We start from the raw sequence: 22,110 nt of genomic DNA, 5'->3' as shown, positions 1-22,110 counted from the left end.
CAACAGCATCCTAGTCTGGATCACAAATACTGTGGCCAACAGGAGGAGGGAAATCATGCCCCTGTACTCAGCACTGGTGAGGCTGCATCTCATATACTAGGTTCAATTTTGGGGACCTCAGTACAAGAAAGACATGGAGGTGCTAGAGCTGGTACCCAGAGAAGGGCAACAAAGCTGGTGAAGGGTCCTAGAGAACAAGTCTTATGAGAAGCAGCTGAAGGAACTGGGTTGTTTAGACTGGAGAAGAGGAGGCTGACGGGAGATCTCATTGTTCTTTACAACTCCCTGAAAGGCAGAGTGAGGTAGGGGTTGGTCACTTCTCCCTAGTATCAGGTGATAGGATGAGAGAAAATGACCAGAAATTGTGCCAGGAGAGTTTTAGGTTGGATATTAAGATATTTCATTACTGAAGAAGAGCAGGTGTTGGAACAGGCTACCCACAGAGGCAGTGGAGTCACTGTCCTAGAGGTCTTCAAGAAACCTGTGAACAGGGCACTTTGGGACATGAGTCAGTGGCCACAGTGGTCTGAGGTTGAAGGTTGGACTCAATGACTTTGGAGGTCTCTTCCCACTGAAACAGTTCAATGGTTCAATAATCTTACCACACTGTGAGGCCTCAGGAACACAGACCATAACACATCTCCAGCATCCAACTCCTGATTGCATGTCTGTATTTTCTTCTCAGAATGTTCATTTCAAAGAATGCAAGTGTTGACCGCATGATTTTTCTGAGTGAGGCAGACTTTCATCATATGTTAATCCTTACTGCTCAGCTGAAGTTAGTAAAGCTCAGAGCTCTGGTTCTGTGCCTCTACATGCTGCAAACGCACACATGAAGGAAATAAGTCTCATCATGTTACTGTGTATCACACTAGAGTAAGGCACAAAAAATTTGTGTTGGGTAGCTTATGTGACACAAATGTATCTGAAATTTAAGGACAAAGTGGCATACAATTTTAATATGGAAAGGGAAAACAAAGAGTTTCTAGACATATTCACTGCAAAGTGAGTACAAGACAGTTAAACAAGTATCTGGAAACCAGAGCCCTAAGGGAATGCTCTCTCCAGAAAGTACAAACCAGTAAACAGGGAAAAGGGTCTCCAAGCCCTTAATTTTCCCCATTCCCACTATCCCTTTCTGTCACAAACTAAACAGATGCATCTTCCTTTTATTAATATGTTGTGTGAGGTACTGAAGGTGTAAAGCTTAGGTCAGCTGTGATTCTTGGGTTTTGCCACACTTAGGACTGTGTTAAGAGCTGAGAAGGCAGCAGCTTCATACTTAAAGAAACCAACCAACCAACAATACACTTTTACTTTCATTTAATTTCCTTTCTTTCTTTTTTTGTGCTTGGCTTCTGTTAAGAACTTGAATAAAAATCCACACCATTTGATGAAAATGTACAGTTGCAGAGGAAGGAGTATAAATAACATTAATAAAAGATTTATGAACTCATCCAATCTTTCTAGACAAAAGCTCTGCACACAATATACACTTTAGGAAAACCAAAAGAGTAACCTACCAGGAAATGCAGGATGTTAATGTGAAACCCCAAACTGGACTAGTCAGCTCTTTACTGTTTTCTAATACAGTATTTTATGGAAAAAATGGGGAGGAGGGGGAAGGAAATCAGATGCTTAGTCCAGATGCAAAAGTTAGTGCATATGCAGACCTAATAATGACATAGTTATCTTTCCAGTGACTATTTTACAGTCTGTATCTTAAGAAAAAACAGCCAAGTTTCTGCTCAGTAACAGAACAAAGCTACTACATTACTTAAAGGTTATTCTCACAAAAAAGTTTCACCATCTTTACCAATATTCATTAGTTCCCAGACATTCCCCATAGGCCTTCACCTGCTCCCACTGAAAGCAATCATGTGACTTACTGACTTCAACAGAGTTAAGCTAAGAGTAAGGCAAAGACAATACCTTCTGTGCAGTTAGGAGTAATGCAACAGGGTTGGAATGCACCTTGAGACTTGGATGAAGGTATGTAAATGACACCCATAGGAATCAAACAATGTTTCACAATAGGTCTTGAAATAACACATGTAAAATGATGCAGATCCTCACAATCCTACAGAAACGACTATAAATGAAGCTTGATTAATATGCTGTGGGTGGGGTTTTTTTTGTTTGTTTAAAACAATGCAAACCTGTGATGGTAATTTGGTAATGAACACATTCTGAAAACAGGATTATCCATAAGTGTTCAAGGTGTTATGAAACTGAATAAAAATTTAACTAATAAGTACATTCTAATCATGTTTACAATGAGTACATTTGTGCATACACATTTTCACATACTCAGCTTCAGAACTCTGTAAACGGTGAGGCATTCATTGTGCTTAGCATGGCAGAAAGTTCTATTCCATGTTTTCATTACTTGATTTTGTTCAGTCCTCTTCCCATCAAACACGCAAACACTGTCATCACCATTTTTGGCTTCACTTCAACCAGATCATCTGGGAGCGCATATATACGAGCACCAATCTTCCGAGCAACTGAAATGGCATATCTTGGAAAACAAGAGAAAATAAGTGGTGTGATTTATCTTCCTTGCATCTGCTAGTATGCCAAGATACACAGCAATGGACTGTAATAGCAGGATAGGCCTCTTCAGGCAGTACTCAACACTCTGAGAAAATGGACATTACTGTGAAGAAAGCACCACAGAATGGCATGTTGGAAGGGACCCCAAGGATCATCTGGGCCAACCTTTCTAGGCAATAATCTAGTTGAAATGTGATGGCCCAGCCTGCTGTCAAGCTGAGTCTTAAAACTGCCCAGCGGAGGGGAATCCACTACTTCCCTTGGGAGATTATTCCAATGTCTGACTGTTCTCATGGGGAAACATTTTCTTCTGGAGTCCAATGGGACTCTTCCCAGGAGTAACTTGTACCTATCACCCCATGTCTTTTCCATAGCACACCTTGTAAAAGGGAGGTTCCATCCTCTTCTTATAAATATTTGAAATATGCTAGAAAAGTATCTCCAGAGTATTAGATTTTATTATATATACCACTTGAAACAAATTAATGAGTGAAGTCTGTTAAACAAACAAAACCAACACCAGTAAATCATAAAATCATAGAATTGTTTCAATTGGAAAAGACCTCTAAGATCATCAAGTCCAACCATCAACTCAAGACTGCCATTAAACTATGTCACAAAGTACCATGTCCACACATTTCTTGAACACCTCCAGGGACAGTGACTCCACCACATTCTTGGGAGGCCTGTTCCAATGCCTGACCTCTCTTGCAGCAAAGAAATTTTTCCTAATATCCAATCTAAACCTCCCCTGGCACAATTTCAGGCCATTTCCTCTTGTTCGGTCACCTGATAGTAGGATGAAGAAACCAACCCCCATTTCCTTCATCTCCTAACTAAAAAGAAGATGGTCTTTGGATGTGATTGGCCGCCTGAGCTGCAAGCGCACCTTGTCTGCTCACGTCTTGCTCAGCCTCTCATCCATCAGTACCCCCAAGTCCTTTCCCTCAGGGCTGCTTTCTATCACCTCCTCCCCCAGCTTGTATTGATAGCATTGTTCTGACCCAGGTGTAGGACCCTACATTTGGTCTTGTTGAACCTCATGAGGTTCACCAGGGCCCACCTCTTCAGCCTGTCCAGGTCCCTTTGGATGACATCCTGTCCCTCTGGCATCTCAACAGCACCATTCAGCTTGGTATCACCTGCAAACTTGCTGATGGTGCACTCAGTTCCACTGTCTATAGCACTGATAAAAATTTTAAACAGTACAGGTCCCAGTACAGACCCCTGAGGGACACCAATTGTCACTGCTCTCCATCTGGACTCTGAACCATTAACCACTACCCTCTGGATGTGACTACCCAGCCAATTCCTTATCCACTGAACAGTCCACTGATCAAATCCCTCTCTCTCCATTTTGGCGAGTAGGATGTTGTGGGGGACTGTGTCAAAGGCCTGGCAGAAGTCCAGACAGATGACATTGTCCCTTGTCCACTGATGCAGTTGCTCTGTCACAGAAAGCCACCCAACTTGTGACTTTTTAACTCGGGAGGTGTTGGGAGATAGGTTGCCAGTAAAGACTGAGGAAACAAGTTGCTGAGGACCTCAGCCTTCTCCTCATCTGTTGATACTAACTCACCATTCTTGCTCTTCGGGGCAGTGGGTTGGGGTATGTTTTCTTTTACCTTCCTTACCTTCCTGCACTTTAGAGAAACACAAAGCAGCGTTTTAGACTTACTTAGCGTTATTCAGTTTATCTTCATAAGAAAGATCTTCTCTCTTGACCATTTCTGGACGAACTGCTTTTGGTGCAATGGCATCTATTAAATCTAGTACAGGTAAACTAGTGCTAATTGATTTGTCCTAAAAGAAAAGACACCAAAGATTAGCATAAGTAGTTTGCTTTGATTATTCCATCTTCACAATGCAAAAAGGCCTTCAGCAAATCTCACATACTTACTGAAAGTTTGGTTACTTTACTGCATGAAAGGTTTTTTTCCCCTCCTTTAGGAGGTCTATACTGTTCTTTTCCACAATCAAAATGATAAGGCTCACACACAGTGTTGATATTATTAGATAAATGGTTTAAATCTATTTAATGGAAGAAACTTCCCCCTTTCCCTCAGGAATGAAGGGAAGTCTGAAAGAAGCCCAAGGAACAGACTTCCAAGACAACAACAAAGTATTTACACTCCCCAGCTACTTTTCTTCTTTTCTTGTAATGGAACTCTATTGTGCAGTAGTTTATGGCTTTTCATCTCAGGTGGGATTCTGAGCTGGCACAAGCAGTCTGTATTTTGCATTTAAAACATGGACATACGCTTTTTCAGTTCTTAAAAAAAGTGTCTTGGCTGTAATTATTTTTCCCTCCCAACTGTTAAGGCACATAAACAGCTGATGATGGATGTCAAACCAACACTCAGCAGCCAGTGGCAGTGGGGATGGCCCTGTTCTTGCAGGGGCTCAGCACAAAAGCTGCATGACATGACTGCCTTGGCCAGCAGGTTGGAACTATTGATTTCTAATTCAGTGAAGTTCCATGCAGCCAACACATGAATGATACATTTAGAAATAGTAATATGTATCTGCTTGAAGACATGGGATGCATGTTACTGATCTCACCACCTTCTGGGGTGGAAGAAGCCTCAAAGACCATCTTCAGGCACTTCTGTGGTTTCTAACATGTCAATAACCTTTTCTTCTTTCTTCTTTGCTGCCACAAGGATCTTCATCTTCTGCCTCCACCAAGACAGCTGATTGAAGGACCTCACTTAGCACACCATCCCTCAAACATTGGCATGCCCTCCCCAGGCTTATTTCCAGCAAAGCTGGTTTTATCCCCTACACCCCTTTAAAGCTCTTTCAATGAGTCCTGATAGCTCCTGTGGAAAGATCCTTATCCCCTTTTGTAACAGGCATAACTTGTCTGTTGCCAGCAGGCCTGGTGTCATGTAAACTGACCATGATCAAAAACCCTGGATTTCTGCTGGTGACACCAGGTTTGGAGCCAGGCATTGATCTGCTGGCTCTTACTGTTTCTTTCCTCACCATTCCCTCCAACTGGGAGGACCGGCTATTGCTCCTGAACCCTGAACCAGTGATCTCAAGGCCCTGAAGTCTCTCCTGAGTGCCCTCAGACTTCTTGTTGCAACCTCACCACTGCCTGCTTGAAAAATCAGAGGGTTGTTCCAGCTTTCTTTTCAAATCTTTAACCGTCATCCTTGGGAGACAGCAGGCTTCCCTAAGAAATGTGTCCAGTCTGCGTATCAGGCCTTCTGTTCACTTCAGAAGGGAGCCTCCTGCGACAATAACCCATCTCTTTTCTTCTTTATGGAAAGAGTTTAATTTTCCTTTTTTGAACCACACACACACCCCACACCCCCCCAGTATTTCCAAATTAGCTTTTCAATTCTGGACAAGCATGAGAGTACTGTGTCAAAAATCTGGAAGATACATGCTGTGCCCAAACACTGGTAACTTCAGACAGATGTCCCTATGACAGTTTAGCCAGTTTTTGTTGTTGTTGTTGTTGAGGTTTGGTTTGAATCCTACAGCAGCAATTTTCTTTTTGTTTCTTATTAATAAATTAGGCTTGTAAATTTCACAGACTGTCAGAGCTCGCAATTATGCTAGCTGATGGGAGAGCCACTGTTAAAGCCAAATTGTCACTAGATCAGGTTACAAATCCCAGATCTGATTACATTTGGAAAGAAGTAAATTCATTTGATTACCTTGAAACTTGTAATTGAAGTTTTCTTATTTGCTTTTGCAAGTGACTGATTCACCCACTTCATAATAATTTCATCATTTACTTTTTCCCCCTCTCCAAGGTCTGATAATACATTCAAAGTGTACCTGTAGAAAGAAAGCAAAAGTCTGAATTCAAGGGAATGGTTGAACTCAACTTTGAGAGCACAAAGGTACAAGCAAAAGGAAAATATTTCCAGCACATTGCCAAGGCTAAGGTACCTTCATAAGGTACCTTAGAAACTGCTCAGTACTTTAAATCACTTTTTCATTCCTTTCAGGAATAAAATAACATCTTAAAACTCTTAATATTCACTGCTACATCTTCTTCATGTATTTCACTCAGCACATCGTAACTAATTTTTCTTTGTAAGCTGAAATGGCTCCTCACATCCAAGTCCCTTTGAACACTGGATCACAACAATCTGAGAAACAAAAAAGCATTGACTGTTTTGGAGTAGATGTAAGAAAGTTAACTTTGTGGAAAATACCTGTAATAAAATACTATTTAATTAAATAAATGTATAGTATTTTTTCCTGCTAGCAAGAGTCTCACTTTATGATGTTTACATTAATATCACTGTGATGGCCTAAAAATGTCTTCCCATTCTGACTTCTATGGCACACATTACCTCTGTTTATCTTCCTTTTTAAATTTTCAATTACTCTGTACTTATCTTGGATTTGCCTTGATATACAAGACATATATTCATAGGTGCACAGATACATATATGCGTATCTACCACATACTGTGCCTAACTTACCTTCTCATCAGCTGCCATATCAAAGCCAACGTCAGAGTTGGATTACCCTCATTTAGGTCATGTCCAGCAATACCAACCAGGGAGAATCTGGCTTTTGTTTTCCCAAGTTCCACTGCATAATTGCAATTCTCAATCTAAAAAAAAATACATGTGGTACACAAATGATGAAAACACCTTAGTATAACACAGACCTATAATCTCTGTGTACTTTGAATTACTTTGGCTTACTGTAACCTCTGGGACAATCTGGAGCTAGAGCAAGATTTCCAGCTTTTCTACATCCTGTTTATGATAAGACAGTTGTTACTATAAATGCAAGTATGCAAAGATTCCAACAATGGTTTTCTCAGGCGTGGAAAAAAAAAGTAAGTTCACTTCCACCAAAGTCAGGGAACTGTATTTACATCAAAACTGAATTCAGAGAAATAGAATCATAGAATGGTTTTGGTTGGAAGGGACCTTAAAGATCATCCAGTTCCAACCTTCCTGCCATGTGCAGGGACACCTTCCACTAGACCAGGTTGCTCAAGGTCCTGTCCAGTTTGGCCTTGAGCACCTTCAGGGAGGGTGCATCCGCAGCCTCCCTGGGCAGTTTGTTCCAGTGTCTCACCAATACTGAATATTGAAACGTTCTTCTTAAACCGATGGATTTATTTTCCCTCTACATTTCTGGCTGCATAATGATCACAAAACTAACTGAAGGTTTGGATTCTGCAAAACTTGTAGAGATTCTCCTGGCAGCACATAAAACTGCTCTGTGAAGAAACACCTCACAATAGAACAGCATCAGAGAACAGTAGCTGAACGTCAGGCCTGAAACTTACTTACAAAACTGCGCTCTAGCAGAGAGTAGCTACCAACCTTTTTCATATTGCCACCCAGTAGTGGATAAGGAGGTTTGTTGATGTGGTTCCAGTCAACCGGCACACGAATCATGTCATACAGTTGGAAGATTATTAAAGCATCAGAGAGGTCACTGTACCAGAATAAAACCAATTTTTTTTAAGTATAAAAGCTCAGATTCACCACAGAAATCTTAAGTACTTGAGAGCTCTCAAAATGTAATTACACTGCTGAAAAAATTCAGTCACATAAATAAAAGTGTCTGTTGTTCTGTGGAGGATCACAGAATCATTAAGGTTGGAAAAGACCTCCAAGATCAAATCCAGCAGTCAGCCTAAGACCACCATGGCCATGAAAGCATGTCCCAGAATGCCATACCCACATGTTTCTTGAACACTGCCAGGGACAGTGACTGCCCACCTCCCTGGGCAGCCTGTTCCAATCCTGGAATCCTGGAATTTCCCCTAATATCCAACCTAAATCTCCCCTGGCACAATTTCAGGTCATTTTCTCTCATACTATCACCTGACACTAGGGAGAAGAAACCAACCCCCACCTCACTCCAACCTCTTTTCAGTGAAGTTGTAAAGAGCAATGAGGTTTCCCTCCCCTCAGCCTCCTCTTCTCCAGGCCAAACAATCCTAGCTCCCTCAGCTGCTCCTTACACATTTGCCAGACCCTTCACCAGTTTGTTGCCATCCTGTGGGCATGCTCCAGCACTTAAATGTCTTCCTTGTATTGAGGGCCCCAAAACTGAACTCAGTATTTGAGGCACGGCTTCACCAGTGCTGAGTACAGGGACACGATCCCTGCCCTACTCCTGCTTGTCACACTATTCTTGATCCAGGCCACCTGGGCACACATTGGCTCACGTTCAGTTGGCTGTCAACCAGCACCCTCAGATCCTTTTCTGCCAGGCAGTCATTTCAGCTCTCATTACAGAAAATAAAACTCCTGTATTATAAACCACAATTATAGCTTATTTTTTTAAATGTAATTCAAAGTAAAGGGAGTGAGGGTAGCACAGCAAAAGTTTACAAGCTTACTAGTATTCCCAGATCATGAGTAGAATATATTTCAGTCAGATACCGCTTAATGCAGTTCTACAGACCAGTTTAGAAGTTCCTATCACACTTTGTAGAAATACAATTTCCCTTCTTCTTCTCTCCTTTTTTTCATGATTGGGGAAGAAAAAAATATTGTGCTTTTGTTTGGGTGTTTTTTGGTGGTGGGTTTTTTTTTCATGTCTTACCTGTATAAATGATTAACATAAGGGCTTACACCCAGGGAGTTCATCCAGTTCCTGAAAGTCCTTTCTTCCTTACTTTCTCCTAGGGTGACAAGTAGAATGCTATATTCATTACTGGAAAAGATGCTTCAATAAGTAATGTCTAAATAACTCTCATGGCCCTTCCCCCACCCCCAGAAATGAGTCCATGCTTTCCCCAACAATGGTCTCTACTGGTCAGTAACTGGAAGCAATCCCATCAAATTCAGAGTCCTTCAGTTGTGGGCACAAGGCCAGAGGCACTACAGAGAGTGCTATTAGACTATATTTTTCTGTGTAAATACAATTTAATAAAAGACAGGAATAGTTTGGTGGTTATATTTTAGATAATTAATTTATCATGTAGAAAACACTGATGAATAATAATTTCTTAAGACCAAAATCAGTGGAAATTATCTTTAAACAATGCCTTTGTACTTTTTTAATAGTATTTTACAAAATTCAACAGTATCTCTAAATCTGCTTGGAGTGGCTTGGTTTTATTAAAAGTTAGTACTGACACACTTACTGCAATTGCATCAAACTCCAGAAAGTTTCACTTCTCTCCACACACAAGTTCCTGGTATTAACTTGTGAAGGTTCTCCCCTCACCTTTTTAGTTTTTAATGCTAGAGACTCAGCAAGGCAGCACTGGTTATATTTGTGAAGCTGTTTATCGTGCTAAGGAGGCTGTTACTCTTGCAGTTTCAACTAACAACTCTGCTTAGGAATGATGTAGAAACTTCAGTAGAAAATAACCCACCCTTCACTCTCCTGACTTAGATTGTTTTTACCCAGTGTAATTATGAGTTCCTAAAAATAATGCTCTTTCTCTGTACAGTTACTTTGCAGTAACAAATACATTAACTGCCTACATACAACATTACCTAAATTTTAACAAGGTTTCTGTGGCCCGTTGCACATGACTCAGTGCTGCCTGAGATGTTTGCTCTTAAATCCAGGAAGAGCACTTTAAAACAGAGTCTGAATATGAGCTTGGAATAACCTCAGCACTTTGTTCCACAGTTAAGAAAATAAAAAGAACATCGAAGAGGACTAAATCTCTATCTCCCTCCCCCCAAACAACACAATCAAAAAAAAACCCCAAAGCCAGAAGGACAGATTTCTCAGGCCTGAAACAAAAATCTGGGTATGATTTTTCATGGGCTTTCTTCCTTAGAGGATAATAGTATTAAGTCTGTTTAATGAGGCCTATTTAGCATTTAGTACTGCAGTTCTACATTGACTACTGACCAATGAATGTTTTTGTAAAATGAATCTCCTGCACAAATAGGTATTTATCATTATAACAGCAAGAAAACCTCTAGCATATCTTTTCCATTAATTTGACACATACCACAACATAGATGTTTAGATACAAGTTATAACTTCAAGCTACTTCTCTTTGTCTTTTATACAACAAAGCTCTGGATTTCAAAATCTATTCCTAAAATTAGGGGTTTTTTGTAAATCTGAGCCACAATTAATTGATGTTTTCCAACATAACAAATTTTACTTCTGTTTCAGCCAGCTTCCCACTCATTTTTCAGCTATTACAAAACAGATGAAATTTACCTTAATATACTTTATTCCTAATTTATCAGTCGTTTCATATGTGAAACATATTATTTGTGTCATGGTATTTGTTGCAAAGATTTAGTTCTAAAAATATCACCAGTTGCTGACAAATATATGTTGAGTCAAAGAAAAATACTGTTTTACTATGTCTTCAGGCAGTCAGCTTTGGTTTTCTCTGTTTATACTCTTGTTTATGCTTTTCCCCCCACTACAAAATTTAAAATGCATCAGAGAATCACATTTTCTGACAAAGTTGTTAAAACTGTCAGTGTTTTTCCATAAAGAGACACAATAGATACATTAAGTTTATAAGGAGTAACTTGAGAGGTTATAGTGTTTGAAGCAGGTCCCTTTTGCCTTGTTTGGGTGGTTTTTTGTGTGGTTTATTTGTTTGTTTGGGGGCTTTTGTTTGTTTATTTTGTGGGGGGTTTTGTTTAAGATTTTAGGCTCTTCAAGGTGGTTTGTAATACCTAAAACGATGACTGCCAAGTGCTCTTAGGAACACTTATCCATTGCAGAGACAGCAACAAGATGTAATGACCTCTTACTAGAAAAAGCATTGCTACAAACCCAGATACTCAGCCTTAGAATTCTAAAATGTGTGCTTAACATGGTTAAAAGAATCCAAAGGAGCCAAGCAAGAGCATGAGCATGCAAGTTGGGCAGCACTCTTTTCGAGAGCAGGAATCCAGGAACTAAACCCAGAAGACTATATTTAATATGCCACTCTAAACAAATCCATTTAGCATGCAACACATAGTGTTCCTAAGTTTTCTGGATGGCTGAAAAGTGACCAATTGTTTTCTCTCTGTTCTTTTATTCAAAAAATACCCTGTGATCCTAAAAGGAGCATATCTTCTGCTGAGTGGTGCAGCAGATAGTCAAAGGCATTGGAAAACTGCTGAAAGGGAGAAGCACTACACAAAAGAAAGAGAGGAGCAAATTTGGTAGAATCCTTTGTATTTCTTGCCATCTCTCTCTTTGAGATCATTATACTATGGAACTGAGTGAGGAGTAGCCATAGGGGTGAGGTCAAGACTCCAGAGGGCTCCAAATAACCTACATTTCTCTCTGAAAGACAACAGTGCTGAAGATGCAGTTTGTACCCTAAGTTCAGCTGGCTTGAGTGGGTAACAGCCTTGAAGGCTGCCAGTGGGCTAAGCAAAAGCAGCAGACGACATCCACACTGAAGCAAACGTGGGTGGACAGATGCCTCTCCTCTTTCTCCCCACAAGATGTCAGCTTTCTGCGTGACAGAGTCCAAACTCTGTTGCCTTCCCCAGAAGCAAGAGGTTCCTCACAACAGCAAGACTCAGTTAAAGGTCATGCATTGCCCGAGGACAGGATGCCCTGCTCCATCCCCACACAATATGCAATGTTCTTTTTGCCGTGTCAGTCTACCTAAAGTTACAAGTGCACATCACCAGACTTGGGAAGCATTACCAGAGTGGATGTCGGCTTATGTACTCCCACAACATACTCTTTGGGTGAAACAGTCACTGAAAATATGGACTTTATAGAGGAAAACAAAGACTCAGGAAGCTTTACTCATCCACACATGCCTAGAGCTTTATACCTCAGCTCATGGAAAGCCAGTTAAACCTAGAGAAAGGACATACTGCACAACCTGCCCACATTTTACATGCATCATGTTAGACAAGTGGGGCTTTTTTTATTTCTCTTTTACTTGTGATGGCATATTAAAGCAATGGAAAACTATAAGAACAATGCAAAAATCAACCGGAAAAGGACAGAGATGATTAAAACACTAGGAAAAACTAAAAGAAATAAGTAAACAATTGCAGAACAAACAATTGTAAGGAGTAGAGAAAAGTACTAAATACAGTACCTACATTAGGAGGGGTCAAATCTGCATTTCATGAAGCAAAATAGGAAAGCATTATAAATTATGAGTCAGATTTCAACAGACAGTCCATGATGAAACTATAAAGAAATGAATGTCTTATATTTTATATCACTACCTTGAGAAAGCATCAGTAAAAACACAGGAGATTTTTTTTTTTCATTTAAACCACATAAAATACCATAAAAACATATAAACAGCATCAACTTTTAGCTGAAATAACTATTTTGAAAGTTGAGATCTATCTGACACCACAGGAGTTCCACGAGTTCAACAATGTGTCATCTAGTTGCCTATGAACAGGTAACATTTTCATGATGAATTATTCATTGCTAAAATATAAACAGTAAGTTACATTTGGCCAGTGTTTATTCTTACCAAATCATAATGCAGCATTCAGGTGACTGTAACTTTTCACAAACTGTTTTAGCTGACACCCTGGTCTCACCTAAATATTTTTGCAAAGTTCAGAAACTAGTTCAGATGGGGGTTTTGGCCATGCCAATGGAAACTCTTCTCAATTTGACCAAGTTTTCAGTATTTCAAATGACACCTGCAACTTTATGTTCAGAACAGAGATGCTAATCTGAACATATTCCACCTCTACCCAGCTCCTGGTTTTGTATTTCTCAACAAATTTCAACAGAGGAAGAGCAGGTCTTTCCTCCAATTATTTGTCCTGGTCAGCAGGGACTGCAGTGACTAGGGATATCACAGCTGAAAAGCAAAGACTACCACCTGTGCTCCTATACCTCTACCCAGCTGAAACTTAGAAGAGCAGGAAGCCTGAAACAGGAGTGGTCTGAAGGAGACAAGATTTGTGACACAGGGATGTAGCAGAGCAGACAAATTACGAAAAAAAAAAGAGGAGCAAAGGAAGATGGACTCACCTAGATGGAAAGGAAACCTGATAGGAACAATAAGAGGAAGGCAGGAGTAGGCAGTGCAGAGGAATGTGTGAACATTGCTGATGATTCTCCCGAGTGCAGCACCCCTGATTCTCACCATTCCTTTGAGATCAGTGAACAACTGTGAAATACACTGGCAGGAGCCATTTAATGATCCTAGATTTAGCTGGTCCAGAGGAAGGGTAATAGCCAAAGATTGCTACCAATTATCCCTTTATCTCTAGCATTAGGAATCTGAACTGTATGGTTAAAAGTCCAAACCTGCTGATGTGCTAGGATCTATAGAGGCTGCTGATGCAATAGATTAATATAGGTTGTTGATACAGAAGCCTTTTTGTTTGTTTTTCATTTTAAAAGGCAAACTGATATACACAAACATATACACTTATATATGTATAAACACAATATGTGAAAAGTACTGGAAAATACTATTACAGTTGCACGGTACAGCACTGCAAGTTAGGGAAAGCCAGCAGTTTTGCATCAGCTAAAATATAAATAGTATGGAAAGAAATACAGGAAACTGGAAAGAGAGTAAGAGGACAGTTACTGCTCCTGCAGATTAATGATGGAAGGTTGTTCAGGAAGAGCCTTTGGTTAAACTAGCACAAGCGAGTAACACAGTAACAAGGATGTCTACTAAAGCTTATACTGAAAGCTAGTAAGAAAGCTCTCTATGCTGGTGTTAACACTAGCACCATCACACAGGCATCCTATATTACAACTAGAAGGCACACTTAAATACAAATCACTAATATTCTTGCTCCAGTATGTTTAGTAAGTTGAATACCTTCTAATAAACTGAGATCGTAAGATGAATTATCAGGCTTGTGTAGGGCTGGATATGTGTTAAAGAGGTTTGCAACAAAAGCCAAATTGAGTTTAGGGTTGCCTGCAACCACATCAGCTGGAGTTACAAACTGTCTGCAATTCAATTTATCTGCCTGTTGGAGCATTTGTTCAGCCCTCCTCAAGTCATTTTTATCCTAAAAGACAAAAAAACCAAGAAGTTTGTAATGAATATGAGCATGTTTCCATTCTTTACCCACAAAATCTCCAGTCAATTTTTAAATAACCCATGTCTTCCCTCATTCCCTCAATGCCCTGGAGCCCAGAACAATTGCCTTCTTCACAATCTCTTCCACGTTTTTTCTGTCATAGCATTGTTTCAGTTGGAAAAGACTTCCGAGATCATTGAGTCCAACCATCAACCTAAGACCACCATGGCCACTAAACCACATCCCCAAGTGCCATGTGCACACATTTCTTGAACGCCTCCAAGGACTGTGACTCCACCACCTCCCTGGGCAGCCAAGGCCTGACCACTCTTTCAGGAAAGAAATTTTTCCTAATACCCAACCCAAACCTGTCCATTGCTTCTGCAACTACCTGCAGAGTATTCCCCATGAATCACAGTGCCCAGCAGCAGCACCCAAAGTTGTGCTGGTTACATTGCTCTTTCCAGGCTACTGATTCTCACGCTGCAGATTCTGTGACATGTGCAAAAGGTTCTCCATTGCTGCTTGAAACTGATCTTCTCAAGCATGGTAATTAAAGATGATGCCCAAAACACTCAGTGAGAGTTTGAATGTTTCAGAAGGGGATAATCCACTACCTTGCTCTCCTTGTAATACTTTTGCCTCTGAACAGTCTTAAATTGATAGCCTATGTGTTGTTTCACTTATTCATTGTTATAGAATATAGAATATAACAGTGTCCAAAATTGCATAGTGTACATTTTCTCCCTCAAAATCTTCATAATGCTAAGAATTACTACTTGTACAGAAATGATTTAGTAATTTAATTGCTGTTAGAATTGTATAACAGAGTAATTCAGTGTTGGTACGCTCAACCAGAAATTTGCTTGAGAACAAGTTGTTATGTGTTATTAATACTGATTTATAACACATTACAGAACATGATCATATGAACTGCAGGAAATCACATGAAAAAATTTATCTACTATCCTTTCTTACTCCAAAAAAACCCAACAAGCAAAACAGAGCTCTCCTCATGAAGAAGTTTGAAAGCACTTGATTTAATCATATGTAATTTTCCATGTGGGTTTTCATTATCATGAATAACAAAATTCTACTTAGGATTCTGATTGATAAGTAGCTATCCATATTCTCAAGCAGACAGGTCATTTTTGTATCAAATGCATTCTTGAAATAATCCTTCCAACAAGCATTATGGAATCACATAACTGATGAGGTTTGAAGAGACCTTTGAGACTCTTCAAGTCCAACTGCTCACCTTGAGCTCACAATCCCACCACTGCTGCTAAGCTACTACCACTAAACCATTCAGCACCACATCCATGCATCTTTTAAATACCTCTAATGATGGTATTTTAAAGATGGCAGGCTGGTTTTAGACCCTCTATCCCTTAAAGCTCTTCTGTTGATTATTAGAAGGGCTCACAGGTAATTTCCGAATGCTACTTGGTTTGAGGAAGGTTCACAAGGTTTGTGAAGTCAACTCCTTTTCCTTGTCTGAATTCTGGAAGAGCAGAGCTGAGCAAGATGTTGTAATGAAAAGCAGTCAGACACTACCCCAAGACAAACATAGCTCCAAAATACAGACTGCAGGATACATTATCCTGTTTCTGTAACACACTGGCTCTTCACTCAAGTTTCTCCCCATCTGAGTATTTGGGAGATGGAGAAATCTGACTGAGCTTCTGTATGCTTGGCAAAACAAAAGAGGATTCAGGAAGAGCCTTGTAACCAGGACATTTGGTATATAGATAGAAGTCTCAGGTAATTCCAGTCTGGTTTTATTTCTGGATACTTACGTGAAATCCTGAAAAGTCAATTTTAATGGGTGACTGATCAAGGTCGTCTCCTTTGGGTGCAATCTGATTTAACAGATGGTAATATACTCTTGAATCCTAAACCAAGAAGGTTATATTAAAAAAAATTAGACTAATTTAAAAAGCATATATGTAACCTTTCATAGCCCTTTTCTGCCAAAACTATAGCACCCTAATTTCAGTTAATAATGGCTGAGGTCATACTATGCTATTTCACACAGAGCTTATTTAGGCAGATGGAATGTCTGCTGATTATTCTGGACAACATTTATTGAATTTATTCTGCTGGATATGAACTAGACAGCTGTAATTAAGATATTTAAGGTAAATGCATATAAAATAATCACAAACCCCCCTCAACAATATGGAGCTTTGTTTCAGTGTTGGTATTCCTTATCTGTCCTTTTAAAATAGACTGTTTTATAAAAATTTCTTTCTTCATTGACAAGGTAATTTGAGTTTAAAATGGAGAGCAAATTTGGTCTTGTGTCACTATAGGTTCACTGGAATTGTATTTATTTGATGCAGTTTTCAGTATGCTTCTGGTTTTTTCCCCTCACTAGGAAACTAATGTAAAGCTAGCAGGTTTTTTGGGTTTAACACTTCTCTTAAATAGCTTGTAATATTTTTACCATAGTAGTTTTCATATAGAACTGCTTGCTAGTTAAAATGCTTGCTTTAATAAGAACCTTCTTGCTGGCATTTGAAAATATTTAACTAGCAATTAGTGGCATGGTTTTCTTCAATGAAAAGAGGACTTATCACCCTCAGGAATCTTTCTCCTTTCCATTTAGTTGAATTTTTTTCTCTCTTCAGCTAGACATCCTACAGTACTCTCTGCATGCCCTCTGCAGAAAGGCTGAAGAAGAGAAAAATGATGCAGATCTGCCACCACCCCAAGGAACCAACACGCCGTCAGTAAACTGGCACACCAGCAAAGCACAGGGATTGGGGGGGGGGGGGCGCTGTTCTCCCCTTGCTTCAAGAGCTAATAACTACTCCAGACAGCCCTCTGAATGGCTGTTCTTGCCTCAGGACATTTCCTACTCTTCTGTAGAATGCTAGGTACCAAGGGCAATCACCTTTAGCAGATTTAAAGTCATTTAAAGTCATGCACCATTTATTTAAAAAAACATAAGAAAGAAAGGATAGCTTTAGGCAGACCCAGGAGCAGGGAAGGATGGACACGAAAAAGGTAGTGCATATTGTTCTAAATAACTCAAACACCAATCTTGGAATGTTAGAACTTCCCTGGATATAAGCTTGTCAGAAATGCTCACTTTGCTGTGATGCTGAACAGGATACATCAAAAGGATGCTTTCAGTGTTGAGAAATACAAGATGAATCTATAGCTAGAAAAAGCAGGAGGCTTTGGGTATGACACATTTGTTTCTATGCATAGTGTGTTTAAATACCATCACATCCAATTATCACACTGATAGCTACATACCTTAATGTCTTGGCTGAAGTTACTGATTTTCAGCCACCCTGCATTGGCCATGTGGTAGTTCACCCAACGTAGCAAGAGCTCTTCTGGGGAAAGCTTCATTAACTGATCTAGCTCTTCCCTTTCATTTAGCAAGGCAATAAGAGCTAAAAACAAGTTTGAAAGCAAGCTGAAATGATTGCTGTTGTGGTCTCAGTTAACTCCAAACTGCCAGCATTGCTGTACCTGGTGTGTTACTCTCACCTTCATTTCTGGAGATCTCAATATCAGCAAAGAGACCAACTTTAATGATCTGCCACAAGAGTCCCAATACCAAGTGTGGTTTTCCTTCTTTCAAATCTTGTGATCCAATATTGACAACAGTACAGCCAATAGCAGATGCTGAGTTCAGAGCCAGGTTTAGGTTTTCCTATTTGGAATAGAGTTTAACAAGTTTATGAGGTTGCAATTCTCATTAAATTTGTTCATATTAAATTAGTTAAGATTCAGATTTGGTAAGAAATAGTGTAATAATACACAGAACCACAGAATTAATAGGGTTGGAAGAGACCCTCAAAGGTCATCTTATCCAACTCCCCTGCAGTGCACAGGGACATCACCATTTCCTGGATATCTAAGCAACCTGATCTGCATGTTCAAGTTTGACCTTGGATATCATGGTTGAATAGTTCTCAGTGGAAAAGCACACACAAGATTTTTTGTGAACCACTACATATCTTTTCACAATTTAATGAAAATCATTATGGACAGTGTTTAACATGGATCCACCAAAAACTTGTTGACCGCATTCCGCAGCTTGGATCACAGAGAAACACTCTAATAAAACTAATTTTTGTGATTCATAAGTAGCACACACACAAATTAAACAAGTATGGCTCAAAATATCAGGAGTTTGATCCTGTGGAAAAATGTGCTTGTATGGAATTGTGCCCCATGCAGGAGGCAACTGAGACTATCATCCCACCTGGGAATTTATACAGGCTGACAACACATTTATTCAAGCAACTGTTAAATTGTAATTGAACAGGCAGCATTAAGAAAATCATGGCAATTCAACATCCTGACACTCAAAGTAAAAGTAGTGATTGTCAGAGATGAAACAGTCCAAGATAAAAATACCTGGCAGCTCTCATAAATATTACTACTTTCTGGAGTCATATTTAACTGTCTACAGACACAACATAAACAAACATGGTATCATCTTTACTGACACATCTTCTTTAAATAAGTAGAGATTACAAAACCTACTTGGAGAATTTGCAATGCAGTATGTTTTAACATTTCATATTTTAATATCACAGCCTAAAATGAAAAGTCTGCTGGTTAACTGAAGGTTTAGATCATGTTCTACTTATTCTCATTAGGTTAGTAACTTATGGATCTGTATCCCTCTTCCAGACCTGGGTTTTTTTTAATCCCCAAACTAAGATCTTTAAAACTGTTTCTCTCAAATATATATGACCTGATACACAATTATAAACAAAGCTCCTTATTTTCTATTTCTCCACTACTGACAATACATCATCCTACCATGCACAGAACTGTCTACCTTGCTAAACTATGATCTGTTCATCCACTCAGAGCCTAAGATTTTCTTCAGCTACTTAGTAAAGCGAAACAAGAACAATGAATAAAGGAAGAACGAAGGAAAGCATGAAAAATGTTTTCCTGTAAATCATCTAAGAAACAAGGATATTCAGCAGAGTTTAGTAGAAAATACTATTTCATACTTGGACATTTTTCAATACATAGGCCTTTCTTTTGCTCCACCAGGAGAACTGTAATTAAAGGAAAGCTACAGAAAAATATTTTACTTTTCCAGTTGTGCCAAGTTCCTATCTGTGCAGTACTTACAGAAACAGTGAAAGAAGTGAGTTTCTTCTTATTAATAGCCCTTTCATCAATTGTATTTGGTTGTGAAAAGTTGATCATTTTGCTAAGGAAGAAAAGTCATTGTTTATTCAAACTGTCATTTCTCAGAAAATCTATTACTTGACTATAAATCCGTAACACTTTAAACTAGCTGCAAATATTTCTGATAATACAAAAACACCACCTGGCCCTCTTAATCTCTCCTCCCTGTTGAACAATTGCCCACTCATCAAGAAATCCCCAGATAGTATATGTAATTATAAGTAACTTGAGCAAGTGGGGTTTACACTTAAGTAACACAGTATGTCTGTGCTGCCAAAAAAAGCTGAGAAGACTACAACTGTAAACCAAAGTCAGTTAAATAGTATCTAGTAAAAATCTTTGTAATATAATCAATATATTTTTGTATTGCATTTCCATAGTAGCTTGCAACTACGTGGACCTCCAAGACTAATTCATGTCGAAAGTGATACGCTAATCCCTTGTTACCACAGTGTATGAAGAAGTATTATAAGCCTATTTTAACTAGAAAGTTACAGCAGACTAAAGTTAAGACACCTACTATGCTCTCTGTTTCGCCACAGATTTAATTCAGATTTCTATTTCTCCCACCCTAGGATATAAAAACTACATTTAGTAGCTTCTAAAAAATATTTGAAACAGCAAAATTTTCCAGTTACTTCAGCTAATGAATGCACAAGCTGTGTAATTATCTCCTTTGTAAACAGTCTGTGTATATCTGATGTGTAACAGTGAGCAGGAAGTCAAGTCACATAATTTGTAAAGATAATGTTTCTATGGGCAAACAGATTTTCCCATCTTACACACTGGTTGAAATATTTAAGAGTGGAGCCTTGATGCTAAAGCCTGTCAGAAGTGTTCCAATCCGTGTCGCCCTGATCAGCATTTAACCTCCCAAACGAATTTCTTTTCTTTCTCTCCACCCTGCACTTACCAAAGAAGAATGCCATCTGCAAGGGATTTAAAAAGACTAGCATCTGATGGGTTCATAGGTAGGAGGTGCTTACAGTCTGGGTCATCTTGTAGAGCTTTATTTATCCAATTAACAAAAGCAACTTTTTCTTCCTCTGAAAAGAAAAACGGCATTAAAATAATCTATTAAAATATCGATGAACACATCAGACCGGCCCAGAGGGAACTGATGAGGTCCTTCCATCCAGAAAGGATGTGCATTTGTTCTGGGTTTGGTTGTGGTTTTAGGGTTTGGTGGCAGGGGGAGGTTGTTTATTCTGTTTTAAATTAACACTGTGGAAATAAAAATGAGAATTAATTTTCATATAAATACAGAAATAAGAGTAGATTAGCAGAGAACAAAGCCAAAACCTTGACTAAAACTTGACTTGGCATGACCAACAGTATGCCAAAGGAGCCACTTATTTTTTGTCCCAACACATACTGTTAATACTTGTTTTCATTTTTCGCTCTGGCAAAGGCATCTAAGCTTACCTCCAGGCACAGCATGAAACAAGCAACAACTGAACACCCTATATTTTAGTAAACTACCACCCACACTGATCCTGCCTGCCTCCATAGGCTTTTTCCTTTGTTAATTTGATTCCAACAGCAACATTTTTCCAGTCGTTTTTTTTTTGCTTCCTCTCTAGTGCACACTTAAATATCTTCCACCCTGTAAAATCTTCTCATGTTTAATTGTTTCTTACCTGAATAAGAGTGCTGTGTTCCCTCACTAGATATAGCTGATGTACCTCCAATTGCTGTAATACCTTGCTTTTTGTTTATTGATTTTCGGAAAGATTTGCTGACATCTTTACTCTTCAATTCCTGAATTATCTGGAATTAAAAAAAAGGTTAAGAGAGCAATTTGTGATTGATCATGCCTTAAAATAACTGTTAAGTCATGCAAGTATTCTAGAATCAGTAGTTAACCTGACTGCCTTTCTTTGGTATTTACATTGACTTCCGTTCTGTTTGGGGGGGGGGGGGGGAAGGAGGAAGTTACTGTATCACAGTATCACTAAGGTTGGAAGAGACCCCAAGGATCATTGAGTCCAACCTGTTTCCACAGACCTCATGACTAGACCATGGCACCAAGTGCCACGTCTAATCTCCTCTTGAATACCTCCAGGGACGGGTATGGGTAAAATGAGTTTAAATCCCTTCATGAAACATTCATACTGGATACCTAAAGTATTATTTCTCAGTGAGTACCTCAGGTTCTATCTTTATTAAGCCATGAGATCTAAAAAAAGTAGACATCAATAATCTAAGCAGTTTTTCCACAGGTATTTTGGTAAACTGAAGAAAATGAGTAAAGATAAACACATTTTCAACTATTGTAGCATATTTATTTGACATTGTATGCTTTACAGTAAAAGCCCCCACACCAGTTACTAGTAAAAAACAGTAAAAAATGGCAGTCACACATGCCCTTAAGAAAGCTGATACCATTTTCCACCTCCCTGCAATGTAAACCACATTGGATATACTGGTAAGTCCTACATTTGCCCAAATAGTGTATATGTTCATT

At 39.2% G+C, this 22,110-nt stretch overlaps 1 protein-coding gene across 5 annotated transcripts in view; it reads right to left on the bottom strand.

The window, feature by feature from the left end:
* Positions 1–1,914: 1,914 nt before the first annotated feature.
* The window catches only part of PLS1 (plastin 1), a 35,468-nt gene continuing 15,272 nt past the window's right edge, over positions 1,915–22,110 (bottom strand). For 3 of the 5 annotated variants that reach the window (XM_054166407.1, XM_054166406.1, XM_054166405.1), the window contains 15 exons: positions 21,284–21,413; positions 20,557–20,689; positions 19,584–19,665; positions 17,973–18,138; positions 17,733–17,875; positions 16,265–16,360; positions 14,258–14,453; positions 13,450–13,569; positions 12,545–12,565; positions 9,103–9,181; positions 7,869–7,983; positions 7,008–7,141; positions 6,228–6,351; positions 4,235–4,359; positions 1,915–2,521 (listed from right to left, as the gene is read on the bottom strand). In XM_054166407.1, coding sequence (XP_054022382.1) covers positions 2,386–2,521; positions 4,235–4,359; positions 6,228–6,351; positions 7,008–7,141; positions 7,869–7,983; positions 9,103–9,181; positions 12,545–12,565; positions 13,450–13,569; positions 14,258–14,453; positions 16,265–16,360; positions 17,733–17,875; positions 17,973–18,138; positions 19,584–19,665; positions 20,557–20,689; positions 21,284–21,413 — 1,800 coding nt within the window. In that variant the 3' untranslated portion in view covers positions 1,915–2,385. The remainder of the gene's footprint in view (positions 2,522–4,234; positions 4,360–6,227; positions 6,352–7,007; positions 7,142–7,868; positions 7,984–9,102; positions 9,182–12,544; positions 12,566–13,449; positions 13,570–14,257; positions 14,454–16,264; positions 16,361–17,732; positions 17,876–17,972; positions 18,139–19,583; positions 19,666–20,556; positions 20,690–21,283; positions 21,414–22,110) is intronic. The other 2 variants (XM_054166408.1, XM_009900942.2) reach the window with 2 other exon arrangements.

This window comes from Dryobates pubescens, chromosome 13 (assembly GCF_014839835.1).
Source record: "Dryobates pubescens isolate bDryPub1 chromosome 13, bDryPub1.pri, whole genome shotgun sequence".
Taxonomy (NCBI): Eukaryota; Metazoa; Chordata; class Aves; order Piciformes; family Picidae; genus Dryobates; species Dryobates pubescens.
Note: the sequence above shows the minus strand (reverse complement) of the source record. Positions and strands in the feature narration are given on the sequence as shown.